This window comes from Pogona vitticeps, chromosome 5 (assembly GCF_051106095.1).
Source record: "Pogona vitticeps strain Pit_001003342236 chromosome 5, PviZW2.1, whole genome shotgun sequence".
Classification (NCBI taxonomy): domain Eukaryota; kingdom Metazoa; phylum Chordata; class Lepidosauria; order Squamata; family Agamidae; genus Pogona; species Pogona vitticeps.
In genome coordinates, this window is record NC_135787.1 from 20396844 (window position 1) to 20424048 (window position 27205).

Genomic DNA, 27205 nt, shown 5'->3' on the forward strand with positions numbered 1-27205 from the left:
AAATTAAAAAGGTAAAGGTTCCTCTTGACAAATTGTCCAGTTGTGTCTGACTCTAGGGGGCGGTGCTCATCCCTGTTTCCTAGCCGTACAGCCAGCATTTGTCCGAAGACAGTTTCCATGGTCACATGGCCAGTGCAACTACACACGGAACACCCTTACCTTCCCACCATGGTGGTACCTTTTTATCTACTCACATTTGCATGCTTTCAAACTGCTAGGTTAGCAGGAGCTGGGACAAGCAACGGGAGCTCACTCCATTTCGTGGATTCGATCTTACGACTGCTAGTCTTCTGACCTTGCAGCACAGAGGCTTCTGCGGTTTAACCTGCAATGCCACCACGTCCCCTTTCTAGCATGACACAATTCCAGTCTGGCTGGCTTCCTTCCTAATAAAGAGTTCCAGGCCAAATTATGGGACAAACAGATTGACTGAATCCTGTGAAAACAATGTCTCATCTTTTTCCAGTTTGATGTCCCTTAAGTTATGTTGAACTAAAACTCCATTCCCCAGATACCATAGGGAAAGCAGGTGATAATTCAGCACATCTGGAAAACACACCCAAGTTGGAAGACTGATATAAGTAACCAGAATTGCTAAGAGCAACTCAAGCTACTGGTACAACTTTGATGTAAATGGTACCATGGAGAAGTCATTTACCACACAATTCTATGCATCCCTACTCAAAAGGAAACCCTAGAAACTTGCATTATTTTCAAGTATTCAGAATAAGATTGCCCTCTTAATTAAGCCACCCAGGCCACATGTTTTTCAAGCAGTTACCAATCCCATATTCAGTTTATCTTGCTTATAGGAAGCAGCATGCTATGTATGGATGCTTGCAAATCTAAATAATGGCAAATGGCAGTAAATTTGTGTGATAAAAGATCTGAAGTGCGATCAAGCAACAGTGCTTAAAAAAACAGGACCCACTATTCAGACCTTTTGCTATCTGAAGCAAAATATACTGTGCACTTGGAAACCTGAAGTAAGTTTGTATACCCTAAACTTCAAAGCGTACAAGAAGCTAGCTCGGGCCCCTAGGGAAGAAACCAGCCCAAGTCAGAGTACCAGTTTTGCACTTAGGAGATCTCAGGCTTAATCCTTTGTATCTTTGGTTAGAAGGATCAAGGAGGAAATGATAGGAAAGATATCTGCTTGATAACCCGGACAGGTGCTGCCAATAGCCGCCTAGAGTGGTCGAAATGACTAGATAGGCGGGGTATAAATACAATCAATCAATCAATCAATCAATCTGGGTTAAATAAGATTGGTAAACCTCTACAGCCTTGAGCTAACTGCACAGTCCCAGGATGCCCTCACAAAAAGGGAATGGTAAACCTCAGTACTCTCTACCTGGAAAACTCTGAAAAGGGTTGTCATAAATCAGAATTGACTTGATAGCACATGATGATTATGAAGCTCTGCTCATCGAGAGATGAAACTTCAGAGGTGGCAAAAAGGAACCGAGGCAATTGACAGGACAGGCAGGCCACGTGTACTAAGGGGGAGGTCCTGGCAAACGCATGCTAAAGCCCTAGAACATTCCAGAAACCTCTGTGCAGGTGCAGAACAAACCCTATAGTGTGCATTCACAGAGACCACAAAGAAGAAACATATATATAGCCTCCTATGGTTTCAGATGGGAAGCTTGCTACAGCTCATCCAAGACATCAACAATTAGCTGTTACAATAATTTGCAACAATTTATAGGCCGGCTTTCCATATGATATGTTCTGCATACAGATTGAACAGATGAGATAAAATGTACCCTCACTCCCAAAGAGTGAAGAACTTGAAAATAATGGGACAGAATGTGTTGGCACCTACATGTTTGAATGCTTTCAAACTTGTAAAAAAAAACTTGTAAAACACAGATATAATAAATATTCAGTTGCATCTATTTTATGAAATTATCAACAAGAAAATAACAAATCTCTTGGTAGCTACTGGTTCAAGAAAATCCTTCTACTGCATACTTAACACCAATATAGGAGAAAGCATTATGCTACTGCTCAGTTTATAAAAATGTCTGACAGAGATAGGACACAGAGGTACCAAAATGCTGCTGAGAGCTGATGATTAGAATGTCAACATTCTCCTCTTCCAGCAATTGCCAAATCAAGACAAGAAAGCCATTGTTCATCCCTGCATTCCATTAGCATCATGTATAGATACAAATCATTTCACAATCTCTGTTTTGTTCATTTTCACTGTGCGTCCAATGAAGAAAGATATTATTGTTCCCATTTTACAGACAACAAACTGAGGTTGAAAGATGGCTAACTGCCAATTTATGCACTGGGGCATTATCACCTCAACAGATCCTTAGCCTAGGATTTGCACCTGCTTACTTTATATAGAAAAGAAACCTTCTCGGTCTTCATTTAGTCTTAGATTTCTCCCAATATCCAGAACAATATATACCTAAACCCAATACAGTATGACTTATTAGTATTACCACACATATCACACACATCATGTTTAATAAAAGAGGAAATAATGATGTATCCCTCTGTTGCATACCAAAGGACAGGAAAATAAACTCATCATTCACAAGTCTCTTCTGAGGGTACTTTCAAGTTTTGCTGCTTGCTCTTCAGCACTTACTCTTCAACTAATTTAGCAGACTGCAAACCATGGCTATAGTTTTCAAAGTCTTTTCACATCTTTTTTTCTAGACTAGATAGAAACCAAGATCTAAATATGTAGCTGCCACATCAAGTAACTTACCCCGTATTTTTCGCTCCATAAGACGCACCTTTCCAGAAGACGCACCAAATTTTTAGGAGAACACAGGAAAAAAATTATCTGCTTTCTTCTCCTAAAATTTGGTGAGCCTTATGGAGAGGTCCATCTTATGGAACACACCCTAGGGTCCTAGGGTGTGTTCCAGGACCCTTTGGAGCCTTCCCCTGCCTCCCTCGGGGGCCAGAGGGGGTGAAATTGCCACCTTCTGGGGCTCTTCTGAAGTTTCCCAAGCCTCAGAAGAGCCCCCAAAGGTGGCGATTTCATCCCCTCTGGCCCCCAGGGGAGGCAGGGTCAGTCTCCAAAGAGTCCTAGGGTGTGTTCCAGGACCCTTTGGAGACTCACTCTGCCTCCCTCAGGGGCCAGAGGGGGCAAAATCGCCACCTTCTGGGGCCCTTCTGAGGCTTCCCAAGCCTCAAAAGAACCCCAGAAGGTGGCGATTTTGCCCCTTCTGGCCCCTGGGGGAGGCAGGGTGAGTCTCCAAAGGGTCCTAGAACACACCCTAGGACCCTTTGGAGACTCACCCTGCCTCCCCGGGCGACAGAGCGGGCAAAATAGGCAGCTTCCAGTACCTTTTCTGAGCCTTTCCAGGCTCAGAAAAGGTCCTGGAAGCTCCCGATTTTGCCCCCGCTGTCCCCGTGGGGGGGTGGGGGAGCCTGGCAAGGATCCTGGGAGGCTCCCTTGGACCCTTGCCACGCTCCCCCACCCCCCCATGGGGCCAGGGGGGGTAAAACCGCCAGCTTCTGGGAGTGTTTGGAGGCTCCCTTGGACCCTTGCCACCCTCCCCCCACCCCCCATGGAGCCGGGGGGGTAAAATCGCCAGCTTCTGAGAGTGTTTGGAGGCTTATCAAGCTTCCAAACACTCCCAGAACCTGGCGATTTCGCCAGGGCTGGCCCCGTGGGGGGTGGGGGGAGGGTTGCAAGGGTCATGGGAGGCTCCCTTGGACCCTTGCCACGCTCTCCCCCCATGGGGCGGGGGGGGTAAAATCGCCAGCTTCTGGGAGTGTTTTGAGGCTTGGGAAGCCTCAAAACACTCCCAGAACCTGGCGATTTTGCCAGTGCTGGCCCGTGCGTGGGTGGGAGGAGCGTCGCAAGGATCTGAGTGAGTTTCCAGGACCCTTGCAACGTTCCCCCCCACCTGGAAGCTGGCGATTTCGCCGGTGCTGGCCCCGTGGGGGGGTGGGGGAGCCTCCCAAGGGTCCTGGAAGGCTCTCCCGGACCCTTGCGACGCTCCCCCCCACGGGGCCAGCAGCGACGAAATTGCTGCATTCACACCATTAGACGCACTGACTTCCCCACCCACATTTTGGAGGGGAAAAAGTGCGTCTTAAGGTGCAAAAAATACGGTACCTTAAAGTCAATGGGAGCTCCTTGTAAACTGAAGCTGCACAAATGAAGACTCAATTGTTCTAAATGCTGGAGCACTCCTTCTGTTATGCAAATACTACAAAAGCCAGACACCAAGCACAAATACAGATCTGCACAGCACCTAAGAGCTAATGCTGTATTCTTAAGGTAGGGGGTTAATATTTTTCTGTACATTTTATTTAAAACCTGAATGGCAATTGTTTGTTCATTCATAATGTTACATGCATATATGACAAACTGACCTTACTCAACTGAACGCTGACCATATTTACTGGACTATAACCCCATCATGCCTCAGTAGAAATAGTTGGCACTGCAGCCCAACACATCTGAGGAAGTCTAGGTTGGAGGGAACTGTTAAGTATGAACTACAATGTACCGTAACCTGTAATTTGCATTCTCCTGATATATGATTCTGTATTACATTATAGTACTTTCATACTACCTTAACTGCCATGGCTCCACCCTATGGAATCCTGGCATTTTCATTTGGTAACATGCTTAGAATTCAGGGAAATGTACAAGTACTATCAGGCAAAGATTTATAAGTACCTCAGCAAACCACAAATCCCAGGAATTTCTAGGAAGAAGCCATGGGACTTAAAGTAGTATTAAACTGCAATAGCTTTATATCTACATATTATCTCAAAATTCACAGAAGTTAAAACTCAGTGAAGAAGAAAAAGTGCCCCACACATAAGCAGGATGCAGTGAATATTACATGTATCAATACATGGCAAATTTCTCTTGAAAATGCCATTGACAGTCACTTTGGATTTCTAAAAGCTGCTCTTGGCCCAGGTACTGACACTAGCCTATAAGATCAACAATGCAGTATGTTCAGATGATACTCTCCTATCCAAAGAGCGCAGAAGGAGGAGGATTGAGAGAAAGCAAAAAAGCGAGCTTGAAACACCACTGAAAGTAATAACTCATGATAGTAAAAGTAGAGAAAACCTTTCCTGCTTACATCATTGTGATATTCATGAAGTGCATTATGATCACAGCTACATTCTGAGGGAACAGAGATGCTTAAGAGAGGGCACATTATACACCATTCCTTCTAATTTAAAAGTATCCCACATTGCCATTTACAAGACTGGCAAGCACATAAGAGCCTAGAGCTAACTCCTTATTTGAGCCTAACGATCTCAAACTATACATATTTCTCTTTTAAAAAATGAAGTTAAAAACCCAACAAATCTTGACAGAGTGGACTAGCTAGCAGGATGCAAAGCAATTTTTAAACATGGTTAACTTGGCTATTTTATTTACATACCAGTTGTTCTTTGAGGTTTAATGACATTATTGCTTCAGTGTAAGTAAGAATATAACTATTAATCCAAAACAACCTGTTCTTTAAATCCTGCTCATATATGTTTTTGTGAACTTTAGGGGAAATCCCATTTAAAACAAGATGGATTATATAGAAGTAGGTGTAAGAATGGAACCAAATGATCTATCTGAAGGATCAGCCCTAAGGTGGCACATAATTGGTTTTACATAATTTAATTATGCATCCTTTCACCAGCTGTAAACTCTATACCCTAATTTCTCTCCCATCTTATTCAGCACAAGGATATTGCCGAGCTTACAGGGAATGATTCACAGACAATAAATTACAACATGGCCATTAGCTATTGAATGAATGGCTCAAGTTTTTGATGTCAGAAGGATTTCTCCTAATGAATGTTTTATAATTTATGCTTCTAAAAAGAGAAAAGCTGATTTGTTCACTTTCCAGCCTAAAGGAGATGTTAATGCTGGTTCCATTTAAACCATGGTTTGTAAGCTGGGAAACAACATTGGGAATGTGCACTCCTTTCTTGTAATTGTTATTTCCTTTCTTCTTTTCTTTGCCAGCTTCAACCATAGTTCAGCAGTGTACTTGATGCAATGCTAACCAGAATTAATGCTAACCAGCAGTTTCACTTTTAACCATGATCAGCAAGCCCACTTCACATCTTAGAGGTACTTTTTACCACAGTTGATATGGAAGCTTGATTAAGGTCTACCACAGTTAGACATAAAGCCATTGTTATGTTAAATATTGGCTAAAGTGAAAAGGGAATGAGTGAAAGTGGCAAGAGAACTTTCAAATCTGACTCCAAATTTAATCCACCATGGTCTTCACTGAGCCTGGTCCAGACCTGTAAATTAGAGATGCACCAGACTTTTCTGCTCTGGATGGAAATAAATTCATTACAGGAAAATGACTGGAAGCTACATGCAGATCACCATATGCAGCCGGTGCACATATAGTGGTGCCCCGCTTGACGATTACCTCATTATACGACGAAATCGCTTGACGCCGATGTTCTGTGATCACTATTGCGATCACAAAACAATGATTCTATGGGCGATTTTCGTCTGACGTCGATCGGGAACTGATTTTTCGCATTACGACGATCAAAAACAGCTGATCGTCGGGTTTTCAAAATGGCTCCCCGCTGTTTTCAGGACTAACTGCTCGCTATAAAGGGATCATAAAATGGCCACCCTATGGAGGATCTTTGCTGGACAATGAGGTATTCCCCCCCATTAGAACACATTAACCAGTTTTTAATGCATTCTAATGGGTTTTTTACTTTCGCTTGACGACGATTTCACTCTACAGTGATTTTGCTGGAACCGATTATCATCGTCAAGCGGGGCATCACTGTATATGTGTTCATATTTTAAAATTTAGTTTCCTTACTTTTTTTGTATACAAGATACCCTCTGTACAGCAGAATGCCTGCAGACACTCACAAACTGAATACAACTTGTGCAGACTGCAAAAGGCCACATTAAAAACTTCACTATCCTGATGAATTTCCTGTTAATTTCAGTGAGGACTGCACAAGAAGATTTTCTTTTGGCTGAATCATGTGCCAACAATTTTAGAGGCTTCTATTCTGCCCTATGAGCTGAAAATGGGATCTAGTAGACAAGCATTTGCAATGGAAAGGTGAAATAGCAAATACTTCTCGACAGTTGCATGGAAATCTTCAGATCACAGGCATTGCATTTCTCCAGCTCTTAACATAGGGTACATAAATCTCACACTGGGGAAGCTGCCAAATGAGCTGCTATTACCAAGGATCCCCCCATTTGCCACTAATGAATTGCCTCCAGTCACTGTTTGAGTCCAGCTTGTAGTTTACTACCTAGAGATAAATACATCAATTGCCACTTGATACAGCAACCAAAGTACTGGACATTAACGTGCAAGAGACTACAGAAGGACACAGATGCCACAAGCAATTACTATCCAGGAAAGTAACAAGGTGATAGGTTGCACTTTTCAGTATGCTTAGAATGATAATATGGAACTCTGTTCTCCATACACACACAACCAACTCTTCCCCACAGACACACACGCAGAAACATCAGGTTCCAATTCACAACAAAGATACATTCAGTCCCATGGCTTTACACACTCTACACTTCATTAATTCTTTGTACAATTAAGTCTGACAATTTTACTACACAATTTTTAAAAAATGTTTTATTCCTATCATTTTAGTAAGCCAGCAAATTAGTAATTTCCCCAAATGTTTATGGGGCATGGGGGGGGGGAATAAACTACACTTCTCGTCATTGTATGCATTATTATAATCTAAAAACCTGTGTGTCATCTCTTTAGAAAAGAAGTCATTTTAGTCTCCTTTTTCTTTCCCTCTTTCTCTCAACTATCCCCACTGCAAGTGTTCCACTATTAAAGATAATTTAGCATGCTTGATTTACCTTCCCTAATTCATATGAATAACAAATTCCATATATATTTTTAAACAGATTTTCCAAGGTGGCCAAATACAATTAAGTGATCCACAGAAAATTTGTGAGCTCACAGCTTACCTTTTTGCCCCTATTAACATCTACCTAATTGATTTGAGTTTTCCTAGTGAAAGAAGAAAAATCACTGAAGGCCCACACTAAACCTCTGAAAATCAGGTGAGTACAGACACACAGCTATGAGCTGTTCAAGCAACTTTTCTTCTGTAGATCAGACTCAGGTAAAACTTCTATTTTCAGGTTTAACAGAAGACACTGGATTTGCAAAATGCCAAGTGACACAGGACATCGTCAAAGCAAAAAAAGAGGTGGTAACTTGCTCTGCCTTTTTCTTTTATTTTAAAGACAAGACTATCTCAATTAGTTTTTTAGACCCTTTGGAATATCATCCCACTCTACATGCATCCAGATCTTCTTTAAATATTTACCTGCGCATACTGTTCAGAAATAAATCAGGATCTCTCCTTTAAAAGATGAAATATTATGCTAGTTCAACGAAGCAGCTTTTTAATTTTCTCATGCTTCAGCTAAAAACTAGCCCATCTTGGAAGGTCTAAAACCTTTTCACCAAATACTATCAATGCTTTGTAGTCAAGTTAGCCATTGTCTATCAGAGGGCAACCTATCTTTCATTCTCCTTTTCTCAGGAAACACTTACACAACCAAATTAACCCATTTTCCACCAACCTTTAGAAAACATAACTCTTTTAATGGCATCATCACAAAACTAAATCTAGCCACATGTTCAACAAAAATTAAGACACATAATGTGACTTAATATACTTTTCAACATTCAAGTATCCTGAAACTGGAAAAGTGTATTATTACATCAGACAGGTTCATGATACTTTGCTTAAAAAGTCCTGGACAGCACAGGTGGCTTGCCAGTCTAAGATAAACTAACAGACAGTACAAATGAGCTGGATTGCAAGCATTTTCTTCAAGGACAAGAGGCAGGATGAAAGAACACTAAAGAAAGGCACAACTGCATTGTTTTCCAAAAGAAAGAAAGTAGGAACATAACAATTACAATACAGTACAGTCCTACACATGTCTACTCAGAAGTGTCCACTCAAGTTGAGCCAAATGAGAAAAGGCTGTATTGTCCTTGTACACAGTCCAAAGACAGGGCTAAGCAATACCTCTATTAGACCACAAACAAATGGTACCTTTCAGTCCATAAGGGCTTTCCACAGGCAGAGTATCTTTTATTTGTAGATGGTACAGGAAAAAAAATACAATTCCAAAAATCATGACTAGGTGTCTATGCCAGTTTCTGAATTAGGGCTGCAAAGTTAAGCCAAAAGTGATAGTTTTAAATTCCATCTCTGGCAATGTTGACTGAATTGTTCCATACGTTTTTTTCTGCAGCATTCACAGATAAGTGGTACTTTTCCTGAAGAAGGTCTATATGGGCTGACAGCTAGCATTTTGGGTGATTTTTAGTGTTCTAATTAAATTATCACCTCCTTCGACACATGGGTTGAGTGCCTTGGTAAGTGGGTATAATCATCACAAGGCATTCTAGTGCTCGGGGCAAAAAAGCAAATGCTGTACCCATCAACCAAGTCAATGTGCATAGTACTCAAAGTCAGTCAACATATTTTAGAACAAGAGTCACCTCTCCCAATCCCTAGCAGCAAAACAATGAAGTAAATAGATTACAATTTGCTGCTCTTTAAAATGACATCTAAAATCTGCAACTTAAGACAACTACCACACTCAGTGCAATGGTAAGGCTGGCCTTGTATAGAGAAATATCTTTATACCTTTAATTTAACACTTAAAAATTTAAGTCTGCTAAATATTGCTACCCTGTCTTCATATACAGAACTAATGTCATCTTTCAGCTTCCCTGTAATTTACACCAGCATGTGAATGACTTCTGATGAATATTTTACTTTTTGAACTGGACTAGCAGATTTACAACTATATTTAAACATTTTTGCTGTCACCAGTGTATTCTACCTGGATCATTTCTCCTCCCTCTCCTCTCGCCATAATGTTAGAACTAGAAAATAAGAACATGAAAATTTGTAAAAGACACCTGTGAAGTCAATTTTTTTTTCATTGCCATGGGAGTTTAAGAACCAAAAAAGGATTTGAGTCTCCACAACCACCACTTCACTTTTCCTGTTCCACCCACTTTCTACAATGCAACCATATATCAACAGATTAACATGGTGCAAGAATCAAATTTCTAAAAATCTAGAATACTTATTTCTTAGTTGTCCCTGGCTTTCTGTAAAATGTGAAATTCACATAAACATTTCAGGTTAGGATTAAACAATCCATCTGTTAAAATAAACCCTACTTTTGCAGGTGTTATTTCAGAATCTGCAATTTCAACATTTATGTCTCAACTACACACCAAAGCACTCTTGGCAATCTGTATGGTTCAAAACCATATGTGACAAGAAATGAGGCAATTCCTGCACATGTTACTTGAAAATAAGAAGGAATAACAAATGGGAAAGGTAAGGTTGTGGAGATCCCTATTATGAATGTTCTCTGTTGTGGAAGAGCCTTGTGGCACAGTGGTTAAACTGCTGTACTGCAGTCAAACTCTGCTCACAACCCAGGATTCAATCTCAGGTAGCTAGCTCAAGGTTCACTCAGCCTTCCATCCTTCTTAGGTTGGTAAAATGAGATCCCAGCTCACTGTGGAGGCAATCTGTAGCCTGCATAACTTGTAAACCACCCTGAGAGTGCTTTAAGCACTATCAAGCAGTATATAAGCAGCATGATTTGCACACTTTATGGAATCATTCTGACATGTGAATTATAACATAAAGTGGTGCCTGGACTTACGAATGTCCTTACGACCATTTTGAGTTACAACCAGCTCCGGCCACAAAATTTTGCTTCTACTTGCGACCGGAGCTTCCACTTACGAACAGAAAAAGGCAGGGGGAAATGGCAGGAAATTCAAACTTCTAACTGTAGGTGGCGACAAGGCTGCTTCTTTGTACAGTAGCTCTTTTGCCCCAGCAGTTAGAGAGTGTGCGTTGGAGGAGGCTTAGGACTGTGTCGCTTCTACTTCTCAGTGAGCATGTGTGTGTGCTTGCAGAGAGGCTTCGGGCTGCCTGCTAAGGTTCTGTTTTCTGCTTTTTAAAAACTGTTCTGGGTGTTTTTGTAGTGTGGTTTTGGGCTGGGGGTTATGTTTCTGTGCTGCAATGGGTCTCGGGGGGTTGTTTGCTTTTGGGGTTTTCCCCCCATTTTTGATGGGTCTTGGGGGGTGGTTGCTTTTGGGGGGGTCCCCATTTCCTATGGGTCCTGCATGCTTCCCTTGCTTTTTCCTTTGTTTTCTTTGCATTTCCAACCTGCCCCCTTTGTTTTCTGTGCATTTCCAATCTGCTCCATTTGTTTTCTGTGCATTTCCAATGGGTCTTGCACACTTGATTGCTTCTCTTCCCCCCCCCCCTTCAGCCAGAAGGGATTCCAATAAGTCTTGCAATGATTTTTTAATGATTTTTTTCTTCGGCCAGAACAGATTAATTGCATTTCAATGCATTCTTATGGGAAATGGTGCTTCGACTTATGACCGTTTCAAGTTACGTCCATCTTCTGGAATGGATTATGGTCATAAGTCGTAAGTTTTATATTTTGCAAAATTACTGTTCAGACTTTTGATGTTCTGTGTTATTAGATTGCTGAGTACTTTTCCATGTTATTTTTCTATAGAAACATTTTTGAAAAATATAGTAGCTGCTTTAAATGAGAAAGCAGCTTCACTGCAAATCACTGAAGGATCAGCAGAAGTGGGACCAGATGAGGGAAGTATTGGCAAAAGCAGAATCAAGAGGAAGGAGAGAAGGAAGCAGGGCTGAAACATGACTCATATCTCAAATAGTATGAATGGTAAACTCCCAAATCAATCCACAGCCCCATGTAAGTACTGATTACTATTTCAAACATAGTATAGACTGTGAATCAAACCACAGGAAAGCCAAATCATTCTAGTTAGGCTCTCCAATGTAGTTGTACCCTCAGATACCTGTCTAAACACCTAGACATTGTGTTCCAAGTAAGTTTTCCATTTTTATTTCCCTTGCTTTCACAACCTCTCTTTCACACCCAACAGCAAAAATAATCTTGCACCAACTGGTTTTCTACCAAAAACTCCAAACTTATTCAGACAATTTAATTAAGCTAAGCCAAGCGTATATAAACAATTGAACATGTGCAGGCAATTTTTATATTGTTTAAGTTGTTCATTACCTCTAGAACAAACTCCTGATGTGCACAAAGCATTAAGAGTAAGTTCTAACCTTAAACTGATCTGTTTCCATGACATCACAGCAATTAAACTGGGGAACTGATGTTCCAGTCTCTACATAACATCATGCCAGATTAGATACCTACAATTGGTTGCCAGCTGTAATTCATGCTCAGTAATTCTCCCAGTTTTCTTAAAAATTTCCCCATCTAGTTGTGCCTTTATAGTGAAATGTTTCATTTTTTTCATAAATGCATTGAATTACGCTTTTCAGTATTGGCCTTCCTTGCACCTCACAAAGATATATTTTAGAACCCATAATATGGTCCATCAAGAAAGGCCATATGATGCACTGTTTTCTATTTGTAATCATTTCATTCACCTTCCTATATATATATACACACACACCACCTCTAAAACCAAGATTATGGACAGCTGAACAACCATACCAAATTCACATCACAGACAAATAACACAAATATGAATTAGAAATAGGGGAGAATCAACAGAACTATGCTATTCCATGGAAGAACACATTATCTCTAGAAGGTATGTACTGTAAAGATAAGTTTTAATTGTGTTTATCCTTATCAGAAACAGGGGGAGGGGGTTTCCTTTATCTGTTAAAATGTAGAGGGAAGAGGGAAGCGCAGAGCCCATAATGCATCCATCTATCTCCTAAAAACAAAGTGAATGTTCCATTTAGCAGAGCCTTCCACAACCTGAAGTCTTCCAATATGCTGAACTACAACTCTCATGTGTTAAGATTACAATACATCTGCCAGCATGACCATTAGATATTTTCCTTTTGCTCCTAATGTCAGAAATGCAGTACTAATTCATTTTAATCTAACTGATAGCATAGCTAAGACTTCTTTTAAACAAGTCTGTACCCTGTACCTAAAAAGATCTGTAAGCATGTGGAAGCCCTCTGAAAAATCTTTTGTACTAAACACAAGGCTACAGAGGCCCCACCCATACTATATATTCCTCCACCCTAGACTTGGTTTTCAATTTTCTAAAGAGCACTCATGGTGGCCTTCTCCTTTACTTTTTCAGAAAAGGTCATGAGCAATCAACTACTAGAGATACCTTACAATACCAAGGATTTCGCCCATTTATCAGAGCATAAGCATTTATGGGCTAGAGCTCATTTTTGTTGTATGCATGTTCTCTTCAGGTGGCAGGTAGTCTACAGCAACATTAACACCTTGTTCTTCTAGGCCTCAGGCCATATCTCCATTAGCTTTTAAGCAGGATAGCAGATGTTAGAATAGAGCTTCAATTACCACAAGAAAAAGATGGCCAACACTTTCTTCCCTTCCACAGAGTAACAGGTCAGAATGGCTTATAACACATTTCCCCACAAAAGCTGGAGACTTTATCTAAACCTGCTTTCAGCAGAGATAAGTACACTTTCCCTTTACACTTCCTGATTTTTCCCAACCTGTACACTTGTGTATCTATGCCTCCATTAACAGGGAATCCATTTATTTAAATAATGTGTTGACCACAACCAAATTTAATTCAATATCACTCTGTTGATTCAAATACCATACTATTAACAAGGACTATCCAGTTGCTTCCAGTATGCATATTATCAATCTATATTCTTGTTTCCATAACAATCGTTTGTGCAGTTAATTCCATTCCTCTTGAAGACCCATGTTTATTGAAATAATTTTCTACTGTTTTTCCTCATCTTCCCATATAACAGGTAATAAAAACAAGACTGTGTTGAGATTAAAAAAAAAATTAAGGTGCATTCAAAGCTTTTTGGAATAAAAAAAGGCAGTGACAAAAGCAATGGAAAGAGCACAGTGATGTATCAATCACACAGCGATGTAATAATCAAGTGGAATAATACAGTTCCAAGTGCCATAATGTGGACATCAACACACTTTAAAAGGGCCCAGAGGGTGACACAAGAAAAGATGATCATATAGGGACAGTTGCAAGCAAGTGATTCTCTTAATTTGTTTTTGTATTTTGCAGCTGCTAGCATTGCACTGTTCCCCTCCCTGCTGCTGCTTCTGCATGAGAAGAGAACCAAAATAACAAACCCGTTTCGTGCCTACAGTCATTGTGTAACCCTCCAACTACATGGTTCCCAGCTTTCCAAATGCAGGGCTATAAGAAGACTTCATCCGAATAAAGACAACGAGGGAGGGAAGGTTGAAAGATTTACACCTGACACCAAGACGCATTTAAGGTAAGAAAGAAAAAATATGTATACAAATATCGTTCTAATACAGAGACTTTTTTTAAAGGAAGCTCTGGGGGAAAGTGGAGAGGAAGGCGACCCCGAAAGCTATGACTGCAAACGAAGGGAAGAGAATCCTATACACAATTGTTGGGAGTTCCTCTGTACTGTAGTGACCAGGCAAAGACGCACACATATATAGAAACAACTGTAAATTATGTTGGGGGGGGGTTAAGTCCACGCAAGCCGAAATGCCTCCTGTTTAATGTTCTATTAGAACTATATGAGAGAATTACCATGCAAAATCTAAATGATTATTAATGTTTCCACTTACCCAGAAAATGACGTTGAAGCCAAATATAAAATATTTGATGCAACAACTGACTTCAGGGCCCTTATAATGCTTCCCGGACATCCTTGGGGTGCATGAAGACGCTTTACTCGCAGCCAGAGCTTAAGGCAAGCGGGCGTGAGGGGGGGGGGGAGGCGGACGGCTTTGAAAGGAACCGCAGTGGCAGAAAAAAAAAAAAAAAGATGCCGGGACCGAGGCCAGGCTCACGAAGGTAAGAGCGGGCGCGCTCGTTCGCCTCAGAGCCGTGCGGAGCGCGCAGGCAGCGAACCCCGAAAGAAGCAGCCTCGTCGTCGTCCCCGCCGCCTCCAACCTCCGGGCATGGAGGAGGCCGAGCTGCCGCGGGAGAGCACGAACTCGCCCTCCTCCCCCCCCCCCGCCGCTTCTCTCGCTCTCGCTTGCCCGCCTTCCCTTCCCTTCCCTCGGCGGCTGAATCTTGCCCTTAGGGAGAGGAAAACGAGGCTTCCCCGGCGCAAAAACGGGTTCCCTCAGGCAAGAGCCGCGAACACCTCGAGCCCTCCCCCCCCTTTCTCCTCCTTTGACACCGACGAAGCTCCCGCCTCCCGAAGAAGGGAGGCGTTATGCCCTCGCGAGCTCTCCCCACTCCACAAAAAAAAAAAAAGGATTGAAGCGGTGGGAGGGAGCACTCCGGGATTGGCTAGACCCGGTTTCATTGAAAGGTGAGTGCTCCAATCCGGTTAGGCACATCTTGGTGAGGATGAAGACTGAGCTCGGGAGAGCTCGTTTGTCCTTTCGGCGCTGAGGGTCCTCCCGTGAGGGAGATTTAGCTCGTCCCTCTCAGCTGTATTTACGGTGTCTCCTTCGCCCCCCCCCCAGGTTACAAAGGCACTCCACGTTGGCTGAAGAGAAGGGGAGGCTTGCAGATAATAACGACTACCTGTCGTTCAACTCGTTGTTGGCGACAGTTTTATTTCACCCCTCCCCATTCTGCCACTTTAAATGAATTCCCAGGGCAAATAAAAGGTCTCACACAAAGACATGGATTCGTTAGGATTGTGCTGAATCTGCTGCCTCGAGAAGAATCAGTCCCGTTGAAGTCAAGGAGCCTTATAGAATTGGCCCACTGAAAGCAAGATTTGGCGGGGGTGGCATCAAAACGTTGCCAAATGGCGAGGCATGAGGGGAGCAGCCGTTTTGTCAAATACCTGGAGACTCGAACGTTCCGACGTCTAATTGAAAGCATTAAAACACTGCACGGTGGTAGTGGTAACAGATCATTTATCTTAAATTTTTGTTTTCAATAAGGTAGCCAGTGTTAAGGCTCAAAGGAGCTCCTTAACAAACATATGGAGAGGAGATCTTCCGGTGGGAGGACGTCGGCATGTGCAGAGTTATTTCTAATTATAATTAATGATACTCTGATAATCAGTTCAGCTGAAGTTAGTTCTGATCAAGGGCCATGAGCAAATCAAGATTCATCGACTCCACAAGTGTCAGTTGTGCTGAACCCCCAGACACGAGATTATGCAAGTCAATTACTCATCATTTAGCTCAGGTAAAGTAGGTGCTCAATATTTATTTAGCATGTTTCTTTAGTATGCAAAGTGCATATACGATTTTTATTGGACTGTTTCAACAACCTAGTAAGGTAGGTTAGTACTTACTAGTCCTACTGTAGATAAGGTGATGAGCTATGACTTGCAATACTGAGGTTTTTGTTTTGTTTAAACCTTTGGGTACAGGGTTGCTGTAGAATTAATTGTATTATGTTGTTTGACTCTTGTTGATAACTCTTTACAGAACTGATGCTAATTACTGAAGCACAGTAATGTTCTCTATGAGAAAAGCACTGTTTACTGATCTTATTCCAATGTCATTAGTGTACAGCTGGTCTCTGTTTTTTGCATTGAATGAAAAATTAAGTAACTCCCCAAATAATACATGGGAGATGTAAAAATGTTTTAGTTCATCGTAGCAAAGATTCTACAAATCATTTGTAGAACAAAACTGTTTTAACTAGTAGTCTCTTTGATCTACTGCAAGAACTATGAGTTCAATTTTAAGATTCTGTTCAGCATGGTATGTCCAGGACACAGTTTCTGCTTGCCACACAGTGTTGCAATCTTATTTAAATAGGCTAGTAGTAAAGATATAACATGGATTACTTGCTCAGGTGGACTATTAACAGAAATATCACAGAGAAAGTAAAATATTGTTTCAAGAAAGATTTTGCAGAATGATTATGGTTAAGGAAAATATGGGAAATATTTATGTAAGTTGTTAATATTCAGTAATTTTAATCTTGATAAACTATTCTCGTCATAACAAGAACTGAGCAGGATGGGACCAAAAGACTGTCTAGTCCAACATCCTGTTTCCCACAGTGGCCAAACAGATGCCTATGAGCCACACACAAGCAGAATGGGTGCTATAGTACTCTACCACTCATGTCCCCTGTGATGGTTATTCACAGCATTTTCTGAAGTTTATTTATTTATTTATTTATTTATTGGACTTATATACCGCCCCATAGCGCTACAAGCACTCTCCGGGCGGTTTACAATTTTTAATTATACAGGCTACACATTGTTCATTTTCAGGATTCATAGGAAGCTACTAATTTTAACTGTCAGTTTTTTCCCTTGGTTTGAGACCAGTCAAATACTCGGTGCTTCTTTGTGTCTAAAACAATGTTTTAATATACAGTACCAGAGAAGTAATCTAAGGACTTGACTACTAGTATCTAGTTAATAAAGAGTACAAGAATGTTAGACTCTGTAATTTATGGCAATCATATAGTGATGGATCTATGTCCATCTGAGCCAGTACATAAGGAGAAAGGCAGGATAAAATATGTTAAATAAAGAAATAATGGACTTCTGGTGATATCTCTCTGAACCTGAGTTTCTTGCTCCTGGGGAGCAGGGTCAGTATCAGCACCCATCTTTTGGGGACACTGTGACAATCCATAGGCACTTCTTAGTCTACCTTGTACTTTGATGCTTCCGTTTGCATTAGCTGATTAATTGTGGTGGTGATGGTGCTGTAGCTGCACAATCTCATTGAGCAACACAGGCTTTCTGGCAGATTTGGTACTGCCAAATGGACTTTCAGCTTTAACACTTGTCAAGCAGAAATGTGCCATGGGCAGTGGAAGAAACCCTGTATTTCCACTCTTTCCCCTCAAAACATCAGTCAAGCCTAGTGAAGAGCATAACAAGCCACCATCTTTGCTGAGTGAAATCTATGGCTATACATAGGTATATGTTCATCATATATAGTTTGTGTTTCACCATAAATCAGGGGTGGGTGTGGTTAGCAATTATTCCTATCCCAAAGGCAAATGGAGGGCACTTTTGACCAATGCCTCCATAATATCAACTGGGTCTCACCATTTTGTTTAGCATCACTCATATGCTGCAACATGTGCCCGAGGTACAGAGGAGGAGAACACTCAGCAACCCTTGCTGAGTTGGGATTCAGCTCCAGGTTTCCTGTCCTAGTCTGTCACTCTGTCCACTACACCACACTGAGTACCTTACTTTGGACATAGCAGGAATTAATGGCAGTGATAACACAAAGAATGAGGATGAGGCATAAATGCTCCTTCATGTAAGAATATATGCTGTTTATGTTATCAGACTAGTGCTGAGCTTTTGATGATTAAATATAGGTTACTGTTCTGGAAACTCATAATTAAGTAGGAGGAAGAACTTATATTTTTTGTGTTTGGCACTCAGTTCAGGGGTAGCGCAAGGGAAGGAGCCCTAAACCTCATTACAGAATCTTTTAAGACTTGTATACACATGCTGATAGCTGTTGTGGAAAAAAAACTGTGTAGTTAGGAAAAGGAAGAAGCAGGCAGTTACCTCAGAGATAGAGAAAGGGTAAAGAAGCCTGAGAGGGATGTGGTGGTGCTGCGGGTTAAAAACCACAGAAGCCTCTGTGCTGCAGGGTCAGAAGACCAGCAGTTGTAAGATCGAATCCATGTGACGGAGTGAGCTCCCATTGCTTGTCCCAGCTCCTGCCAACCTAGTAGTTCAAAAACTCGTAAATGCGAGTAGATAAATAGGTACCACATCGGTGGGAAGGTAATGGTGGTCCGTGTCTAGTCACGCTGGCCACGTGACCACGGAAACTGTCTTTGGACAAACGCTGGCTCTGTGACTTGGAAATGAGGATGAGCACCGCCCCCTACAGTCGAACACGACTGGACAAAAATTGTCAAGGGGAACATTTGCCTTTACCTAAAGATACCTGAAGAGTATTGATCTGCATGTAATCCACTGATTCAAACCACATTTTACATGCATCAGTCGTCTATTCCAACACTTGGTGAACACAAAAAGGAGACGATAGAAGACATTATGGTCTTATGGGCAAAGTCATTCAGGTGGCTATGTGTACTGCCTCACGTCCTTCATAACATGGTATACTAGGTACTATTGCATTTGGAGGCCCTGATGCCCCTTCTGTTGGGTTCTTTGAATATCTGACCAAATTCTGCTGTAACAGAACTACTGAGCTCCTCCAGCAGCAGCAAAAAAGGAGTGCAAGCAGCAACCATTGCTGCTAAGCCCTTGTCTTATGGGCTGTTGAGGTTATTATGATGGTGAGAAGAAGTAGTCACAGTGATAAGGACCAGAGTCATCTTCTTTAGGGGGCCCTATTAGCTGGGGCCCACTGAAATTTGGAACTTCATTTGACCATAATTCTGTGTCCTTCCAGGGGAAAGTCACAGAGAGATACTACTGGGCTCCAGGCAGCAAAGAAAATGGCATCTGGAAGCACCACAGTCCTAATTTCTTTGGGGGTTCAAACACAAAATATGTCCAAAGTGTGTGTGCAGAATCATATTTAATCCTTTGATTCTGAAAGCACCCATTTTCATAAGCACGGTAGTTCCTTTTTATCACTAAAAGAACATGAACAAATATCAAAATATATTCTATTATAACACAGCTGTAAAACATAGCATGCAGACATCTGGTGATAATTTCCATTAACAGACAACTGAAATTATCCATGAAGACCTCTGCAGAATGCTGGAAAAGAACAACATGATAGCTATCTTATGGTATGTACACAGTCACTAGATTAGTCTTTTTAACGGATCCAGCAGGGATAAACAAAGGCTGCAGTCCATAAACTACTGATTCAGGATCAGTCCTGTTTGAAGTCTTAAATGCTGATAGAATGACCAGATGTACAAGCTTTCAGTAGGGGTTGCCATCATTAATTAAAATACTAGCAAGTGTGTCCAGCTTTGCCTACATTAAAACCATTAGTTCCACACATGCCCATGGCTTATTTATTTTCCTCCAATACAACCTTTTTCATGCTGTTCTTGTTTCTCTTCCACCCTAGTACTTACACCATGATAAAAATCCATGAACCCTGCCCTCATCCAAGTGGCCTCTCCCTTCTCCTGCCTCAGATGTTTTTCTCAGCCTTGACTTTTCCCCCAGCCCTTTCTCCTTGTATTTGTTCAGCTCAACATCAAAATTCTCAAATAACTGAAATATAACAATCCACACAAAGCAGATCACTGTGTGTCACATGCCAAGCTTTAGTTCAAATAAATACATAGAAGTAAATGCAATTCCCATGTCCTAAACCTTCACCACCACTTCTCCTAGTCAGGGAATTCAAGTCCAAGAACATCTGGAGGCCCAAGGTTGGAGACCACTATCCTACTACTAAACTGGGTTTCTCACAGACATCATCACATAGCATTGTCTGCATAAGAAATTAATGGACAAAATACTGTTGGGGTAAATTATGCCAGTATAACCCAGATCCACACTGGAAATAATTACAGTAATGTAAATTTAATGAATTGAAAGCTTTTTCTCTCCAGCTCCCATGCATATTCTGAGGCTCTCTAGGATTTCCTTTGCCCTACATAAGCTTTTGAGAACCTTGGAACAGGGAAGTGAAGCCTCCAGTAGTAAAATATCACTGCTGACAGTTCTGATCTCACCAGCAGTAATTTCTGACTTTTAAAGGCTTCTCCTTCATCCCGAGGCTCTCAAAGTCTATCCCAGGGCAAAGGGAACTCCAGGGAGCCTTGAAACCTGAAAGCAGGGGGTAGAAAGCTTTCAATTTGTTTAAAGAAATTATTTTCAGCACTAGATCCAATTTGTAACAGTGTAACTTGATGAAATGGGATTTTGCCCAATGGTATTTTTTCTCAAAAGGATTCAGGGATTTAGTTATCCTTGTTGTTAGCAGAGTACAAGGCACACAGAAACAAAGAAAGATTTAGCCCAGTCTTACTAGCCTTCCCTTATTACACAAATCTAGCTCTTTCTGTAATAAAAGGGAATTACTCTGGATCCATCTTTACATAGAAAATAAGTTTACTCACAATTATCAACTGTAGTTACAATCAGAGGGGAAAATGAACTTTCTAGCATGGAGGGAGCCTCTGTGTTGCTTTTTTGAAAGGTGGTCAGGGGAAAAGACAGCAAATAGCAAACAAAGGGGCCAAACAAGAAGAAGGGTCTCTCCTAATGCCAGACGCAGAAGAAAATTCACCAATCACCTTAGATTGTGAAGCCCTCCTACTGACCTTTGGTGCATGCAAGATTGGTATTTTATCAACAGAAATAAATTATAATCACTCCAGCACAATGCCCTTTTCTTCCTCTGCTCAATTTTGTTTTCCATATTGAACTTCTTCCCTTTTCCACTCAGTATTTATGTAATCACAGTACACAACCTATCAGTGACTTTCCCTCCCATGGCTTAGAAAACATCCTTGCCTTCTCTCTGCCCTCCAACTGCTGAAATTCTTTCCTTTGAGCTAGTTTCTCTCCATCTCCAACCTGGTACTCATTCCTCTTGCACCAGCTCAACAGAAGGGTATATCAGATCCCTTTTATAAACTAAAAGCTATTACAAGCAAACCATATGTGGGCCAGGTTGAAACTTTGAGGAAACTGAGTGTGCAACTACACAGGGAGGCTGTCCTGGATCTTCAACTTATTCTTTGGCAGTTGAATTTCCATTGTCATTCACAGAGAATGTTTAATTATCCCAGGGAATGTTTGGACCAAGAGCTGACAGTGCCTCAAATTTGTATGAAAATTCCCACCAGGATTACAGGTCACCAACAGTACTCTGTCATTAACTCCTCTGTCTTTCCCATCTTTTTTTTTTGCAAGTGACATAACATTGTATTGATATAACAACTTGTGAAATTGCAGTGCTCATCTAACATAGCACTGAAATTGAAAATTTTTTAAAAAAATTGTTCAGAGGAGAGGTGCTCACTTGAGGGGGATGTTTCTGTTGAACTGGCATACTATGCATCAGTGAAGACATCAATGGCAGTTGATACCCTAGGACACACCTGCCTCTGCCCCATGGGACTGATATAGGCAATCAAACATGCTAGAAACATTTTTTTAAAAGCAGTGTGAGTGAAATCACTATCAACCACCCCCCTCCCAAAAACTACTGGGCTTTCTTAGCTGTATATTGTGTAGCTGGTGCCAATTCCAAGACAAACCATAGGGTAAATAGCAGTGCAATTGATTTGTTTGTGTAATTATGTTGTAAACCACCCAGAGAGTGTTCTAACACTATGGGCTAAATATAAGTTGAAACAGCAATGACAATTGTACCTTGCTTTGGAAATAACCTAATTGTTTAATTCGGGACTCCAGGAAAACTTGTGCAAAGTTTTGTGTTTCTAGCTGTTACCATTTTGGAGATTTTTCAGGATGAAGAAGCAAACAGAAGAGAGCCCCAAGATGTAACCAATCCAGTTATTCCTTTTATTTAAGATAAGAAACAGCGGAATCTATGCAAAATTGCACGCGTCTTGCTCTTACCACTTCAAAGATTATTCAGGACAAACAAACAAAATTAGGGTTTTGGGGAATCCAATTTTGAAAGCTTTTGGGATAAACAAACAAAGAACTTTTGGGGAATCAATTTCAAAATGTAACCACCCCAGTTATTCCTCTTATTTCAGTCTGAACCTTAATAGGATCTGTGGCAGATGTTCTTTTCTGTTTCTTACCACTTCAGAGATCTTTCAGAACAAGAAAGCTAACTTTTGGTTTTACAAATGTAGTGTTTATATTTCTACAGCTTCACACCACAATCCCCTGCTGAGCTTGGAACGGTTATTTATGGACCACAGCTTCCAGAATCAGCCAGCCAGTATAGCCATTAGCCACTCTAGGGATCAGAGTCCAAAAAAAGTAACTTCATTGTGGTGTCTGTGTATTATGCAATTGGGTTCTGTGCCTGTACAGACACTCTCTACAGAATGTCCCAAAGCTCATATCTCTGATTTTCCTCAGGTCTAATGCACATGCTCAGCCTGTTACCCTCACTCCTGTTTCATCTGCCATGTAGCAACACTCCTACAAGCTACTAGAGCTTATAAAGTATTTCTAAATAACCTTGTTGTTTACAACTTTACACTTAAAGTCTCTACAATGTGGAGGATGCCTAAAATGTCCTTAAGATTTAATGATGCTCTACCAGTAATACACAGAAGTAGCCTAGGTTGAGACATAATCACTAAGATTTCCATAATAATCACTAAGAATTGTCCTCAGTCCTCTTATCATCTTGTATATGTCATGTCCTCCTGACTCTGCTTGCCATGAATTCTCCATTTGTGTCCTTTTGGCAGACCACTAGTAATTGTGAACCCTCGGTGTTTCTCCAAATCCCCTAGCACAGTAAGGGCCTCTTAGAGGAATTTTATCAAGGGGTACAATGTTTCTAAACCAAATTGCTAACATGCACTGGATTACAGCGGGGTCTTGACTTGAGAACCTAATCCGTATTGGAAGGCGGTTCTCAAGTCAAAAAGTTCTCAGGTCAAATCTGCATTTCCCATAGGAATGCATTGAAAACCATTTGATCCGTATCTGCTCTTTTCCGTCCATAGAAACTAATGGGAAGCTGCTATTCTGCCTTCGACCACTAGAGGGGGATATTTTGTTTCTTTTTTTCTTAGGTCAAAAAAGGTTCAGGGAAGGCAGGGAAAATACAGTCCAGGCAGTACAGTACCAAGCAGTCTGAAGACTGTCTCCCAATCCACTCTCTAAACGCTGGGAGGAGTAAGGAAGCAGACAGACACCTTTTTCACTGGCCAACAGTTAACTGAAAGTTCACATTTTGCACTTTCCCTGCCTCCCACGTGGTTTTTTTTTCAGTTCTTAACTCAAATCTAAGTATGTAAGTCAAGTCAATATTTTCCTATGAGAGCGGTTCTTAAGTCAAAATGTTCTTAACTCAAGCCGTTCTTAAGTCAAGACCCCACTGTATGGAGAAAGCCAGAGAGTTCCAGAAAAACATCTACTACTGCTTCATTCACTACACAAAAGCCTTTGACTGTGTGGACTACAGCAAACTATGGCAAGTTCTTAAAGAAATGGGAGTGCCTGACCACCTTATCTACCTCCTGAGAAATGTATATGTGGGATAGGAAGCAACAGTTAGAACTGGATATGGAACAACAGATTGGTTCAAAATTGGGAAAGGAGTAAGACAAAGCTCTATATTATCTCTCTGCTTATTTAAATTTTATGCAGAATACATCATGTGAAAGGCTGGACTGGAGGAATCCCAAACCGGAATTAAGATTGCCGGAAGAAAGATCAACAACCTCCGATATGCAGATGATACCACTCTGATGGCAGAAAGTGAGGAGGAATTAAAGAACTTCTTAATGAGGGTGAAAGAGGAGAGCACCAAAAATGGTCTGAAGCTCAACATCAAAAAAATCTAAGAACATTGCCACTGGTCCCATCACCTCCTGCCAAACAGAAGGGGAAGATATGGAGGCAGTGACAGATTTTACTTTCTTGGGCTCCATGATCACTTTAGATGGTGACAGCAGCCATGAAATTAAAAGACAATGGGACAACAGAGGACGAGATGGTTGGACAGTGTCATTGAAGCTACCAACATGAGTTTGACTAAACTCCAAGAGGCAATGGAAGACAGGAGGGCCTGGCGTGCTCTGGTTCATGGGGTCATAAAGAATCGGACACAACTTAATGACTAAACAACAACAACAACAACAAGGTTTCTATTGGGCTCCCTCCCTTATCCATGTCCTGCATTTAAGGCCTAATGCTTGTATATTACCTTGGAATTTATCCCTCCACGATAGATATAAATAAATATAAATAAAATAAAACAGGATCAGAGATGAGAAAGCACATTCAATTTGAACGTCTTTGTTTATGCTACAATATGGATAGCAAAAACAAATTCACATTGAAACATCCTTTTATATTGCAATGCAGATCAGGTAATCAGAAGAAATAAGTATTTTTTTTTTAAAAAAGGTAGATAAACTTACTATTTTTTTACAAGAGCTTTCCTGGCCCCCTTTTTTTGTGAAAAATTCCAAATCATGAAAACTAAGTGTTTTGGCGATGTTTGATTCAATACTTAGCCTGGCCAAATCCACAAGACATTCCTGAGACATTAAATAATTCTTAATTAACTTAACTTTGCTTAATGACCTCTCTCCAGAAGCTACTGTTGCTGGAATTGTTAATAGTATTCTTAAGCTAACACAAATATTTGGAAATAGGTCACCAAGTTTATACTCTGTTAACAAGTTCAACAAATCTAATGGCTTTAATCGTGTATTTACAAAATTTTGCTTTGTATGCTGAGGGTAAATGTTACATTTGTTTTTCATCACCATTAAGGTCAGCAAAATATTGTTCTGATAAAAATAAAGCTTTTCTCTTCATGTCACTTTTGGACATGGTGAAATATTTCCCATTTTTTTCTGCCAAGTGCCTGACAGCACTGAAGTGTACAGTTCATCCTGCTATAACATTGTTTACCAAAACACACACTTTCTGAAGGAGGCCTCCTCTGGAATTTCATCTGTGTCACTTGTTTGTCCCAACTCATCCTATGGCTTTACCCTCGTGTGCCTAACACTATCACATCTACGCAGAGGTGGGATTCAGCAGGTTCTCACCTATTCTATAGAACCGCTTCCTAAATGTACTATTGGTTCTTAGAACCGTTTGTTGGCCTGAGATGAATGAAGGAGGAGGGGCCAGGTGACCAGCGATGAGCGAGGGGGAGGGGGCACAATGAACTGCCTCCCTTCCCACTCCACACTGAGCCGTCTGAGGTGGGATATGGGTGAGAGAGATAAAGCCCTGGAAAGAGCAGAGGTGTCACTGGGGGAAAAGGGGGGAGGATGAGTCCTTGATGTCACTGGAGGAAAGCCCATGGCCTCGAGGCAGAGGGGTGTGTGTGATTGACAAGGCATGAGGGCAGGACACAGAGGGAAAAAGTTTTGGGGTGAGACCGCTTCAATCAAACAAACAACCGTCCTCGTTTTACTATGATTTTTTTCAAGTTAAAGGTACCACATAAGACTGTTGCTCTGCCTAGAAACAGTTTTTTTTAAAATCCCAGAGAATATCCAATGCATGAACCAGTGACAGTCTCACTGATCCACGCAAGCAAGGTATGCAATAGAAAAGTCACTCACACCACAAAGAGATGAAACCTCCAAGCCTCATTTAGAGTAACAAAGAACTCTTCCTCCTGCCCCAAAACTGACATTTGGGAGACAAATGGCACACAGAGATGGCCCACTCTGTTAGAAGGAGGAAGACAGCTATCAGTATTTTAACACTAGTAAGACTTACTATTCTTGAAGGCCATGTATCCAGGGCCAAGAAAGGAAAACACATAAACATATCAATAGATAAGGGGAATTGAAACTCTTCTCTCCAGACATTCAGACGCATCTTGACCACAGGTCAACATGGGGGGTGGGTGGGGGCTGGAGGGACTCCGAGGGGGAGGGACCATCATGAGAAGGCAGCATTCTCCAGAAAAGACATACATGAGAGCATACTAATCAAGCATTTGTTGATATTGGCTGTTGTGGGTTTTTCGGGCTCTTTGGCAGTGTTCTGGACCGATTGAGGTGGTGGGGTTGAGGTGGAGTGGCAACAGATTGAAAAGAGACCATGCCTTCCAAGCCAGAAGGAAGCAGGGGGGAGAAGAACTCCTCAACAGGTATGCAAAGGCAGCCTCCAGGTAACAACAAGCAGGGCTATCAGTCATTTCAGGAGCAGGAAAGGGGATGGAAGCAATTTTTACTGGTGAGCTATAGGGTGAAATAGGAGGTAAAGGGAAGGAGAGATGTGTCAGTTCTCTGTCAAACCTGGTCATAAGCACCCACTGTGAGGTGTGTGTTTGTGTGTGTGTGTTTGGCACATGCCCATGGTGAGGTTAACAGCAGCGGCATGCCCAAACAAATACACTTATCCAGATATCTTAATCATGTGAGAAGTAGTTGTGATGATAGGCAGTAGGGAGACCACTGTAGAAGAAACTCTCATCGGATCCCACTGTCCTGGGCATTTATTTATTTATTTATTTATTTATTTATTTATTTATTTATTTATTTATTTATTTATTTATTTATTTGCCATTCGGGCATAGAACCTGTTGTTAATTTATTTGAATCCCACCACTGCATCTACGGAAGAGTTTTATTTCTCTGTTTAGGCTTGACGCAACCAATTTGGCTTCATTCTACATGCATCTCCAGTTGTT

The 27205-nt window shown here is 41.2% G+C and overlaps 1 protein-coding gene and 1 long non-coding RNA gene across 3 annotated transcripts in view; one reads left to right on the forward strand and one right to left on the reverse strand.

Moving 5' to 3' along the window:
• Positions 1 to 14913, reverse strand: part of TSPAN5 (tetraspanin 5) — a 76324-nt gene extending 61411 nt beyond the window's left edge. Inside the window, exon 1 of the mRNA XM_020802921.3 lies at positions 14648 to 14913. Coding sequence (XP_020658580.1) covers positions 14648 to 14728 — 81 coding nt within the window. The 5' untranslated portion in view covers positions 14729 to 14913. The remainder of the gene's footprint in view (positions 1 to 14647) is intronic.
• Positions 14082 to 27205, forward strand: part of LOC140707635 (uncharacterized) — a 41483-nt gene continuing 28359 nt past the window's right edge. Inside the window, exons 1-2 of one of the 2 annotated variants that reach the window (XR_012087798.2) lie at positions 14082 to 14322; positions 24187 to 25525. This is a non-coding gene — a long non-coding RNA (uncharacterized LOC140707635). Of the gene's footprint in view, positions 14323 to 24186; positions 25526 to 27205 lie in introns of those variants that run through there. The other variant, XR_012087797.2, reaches the window with a different exon arrangement.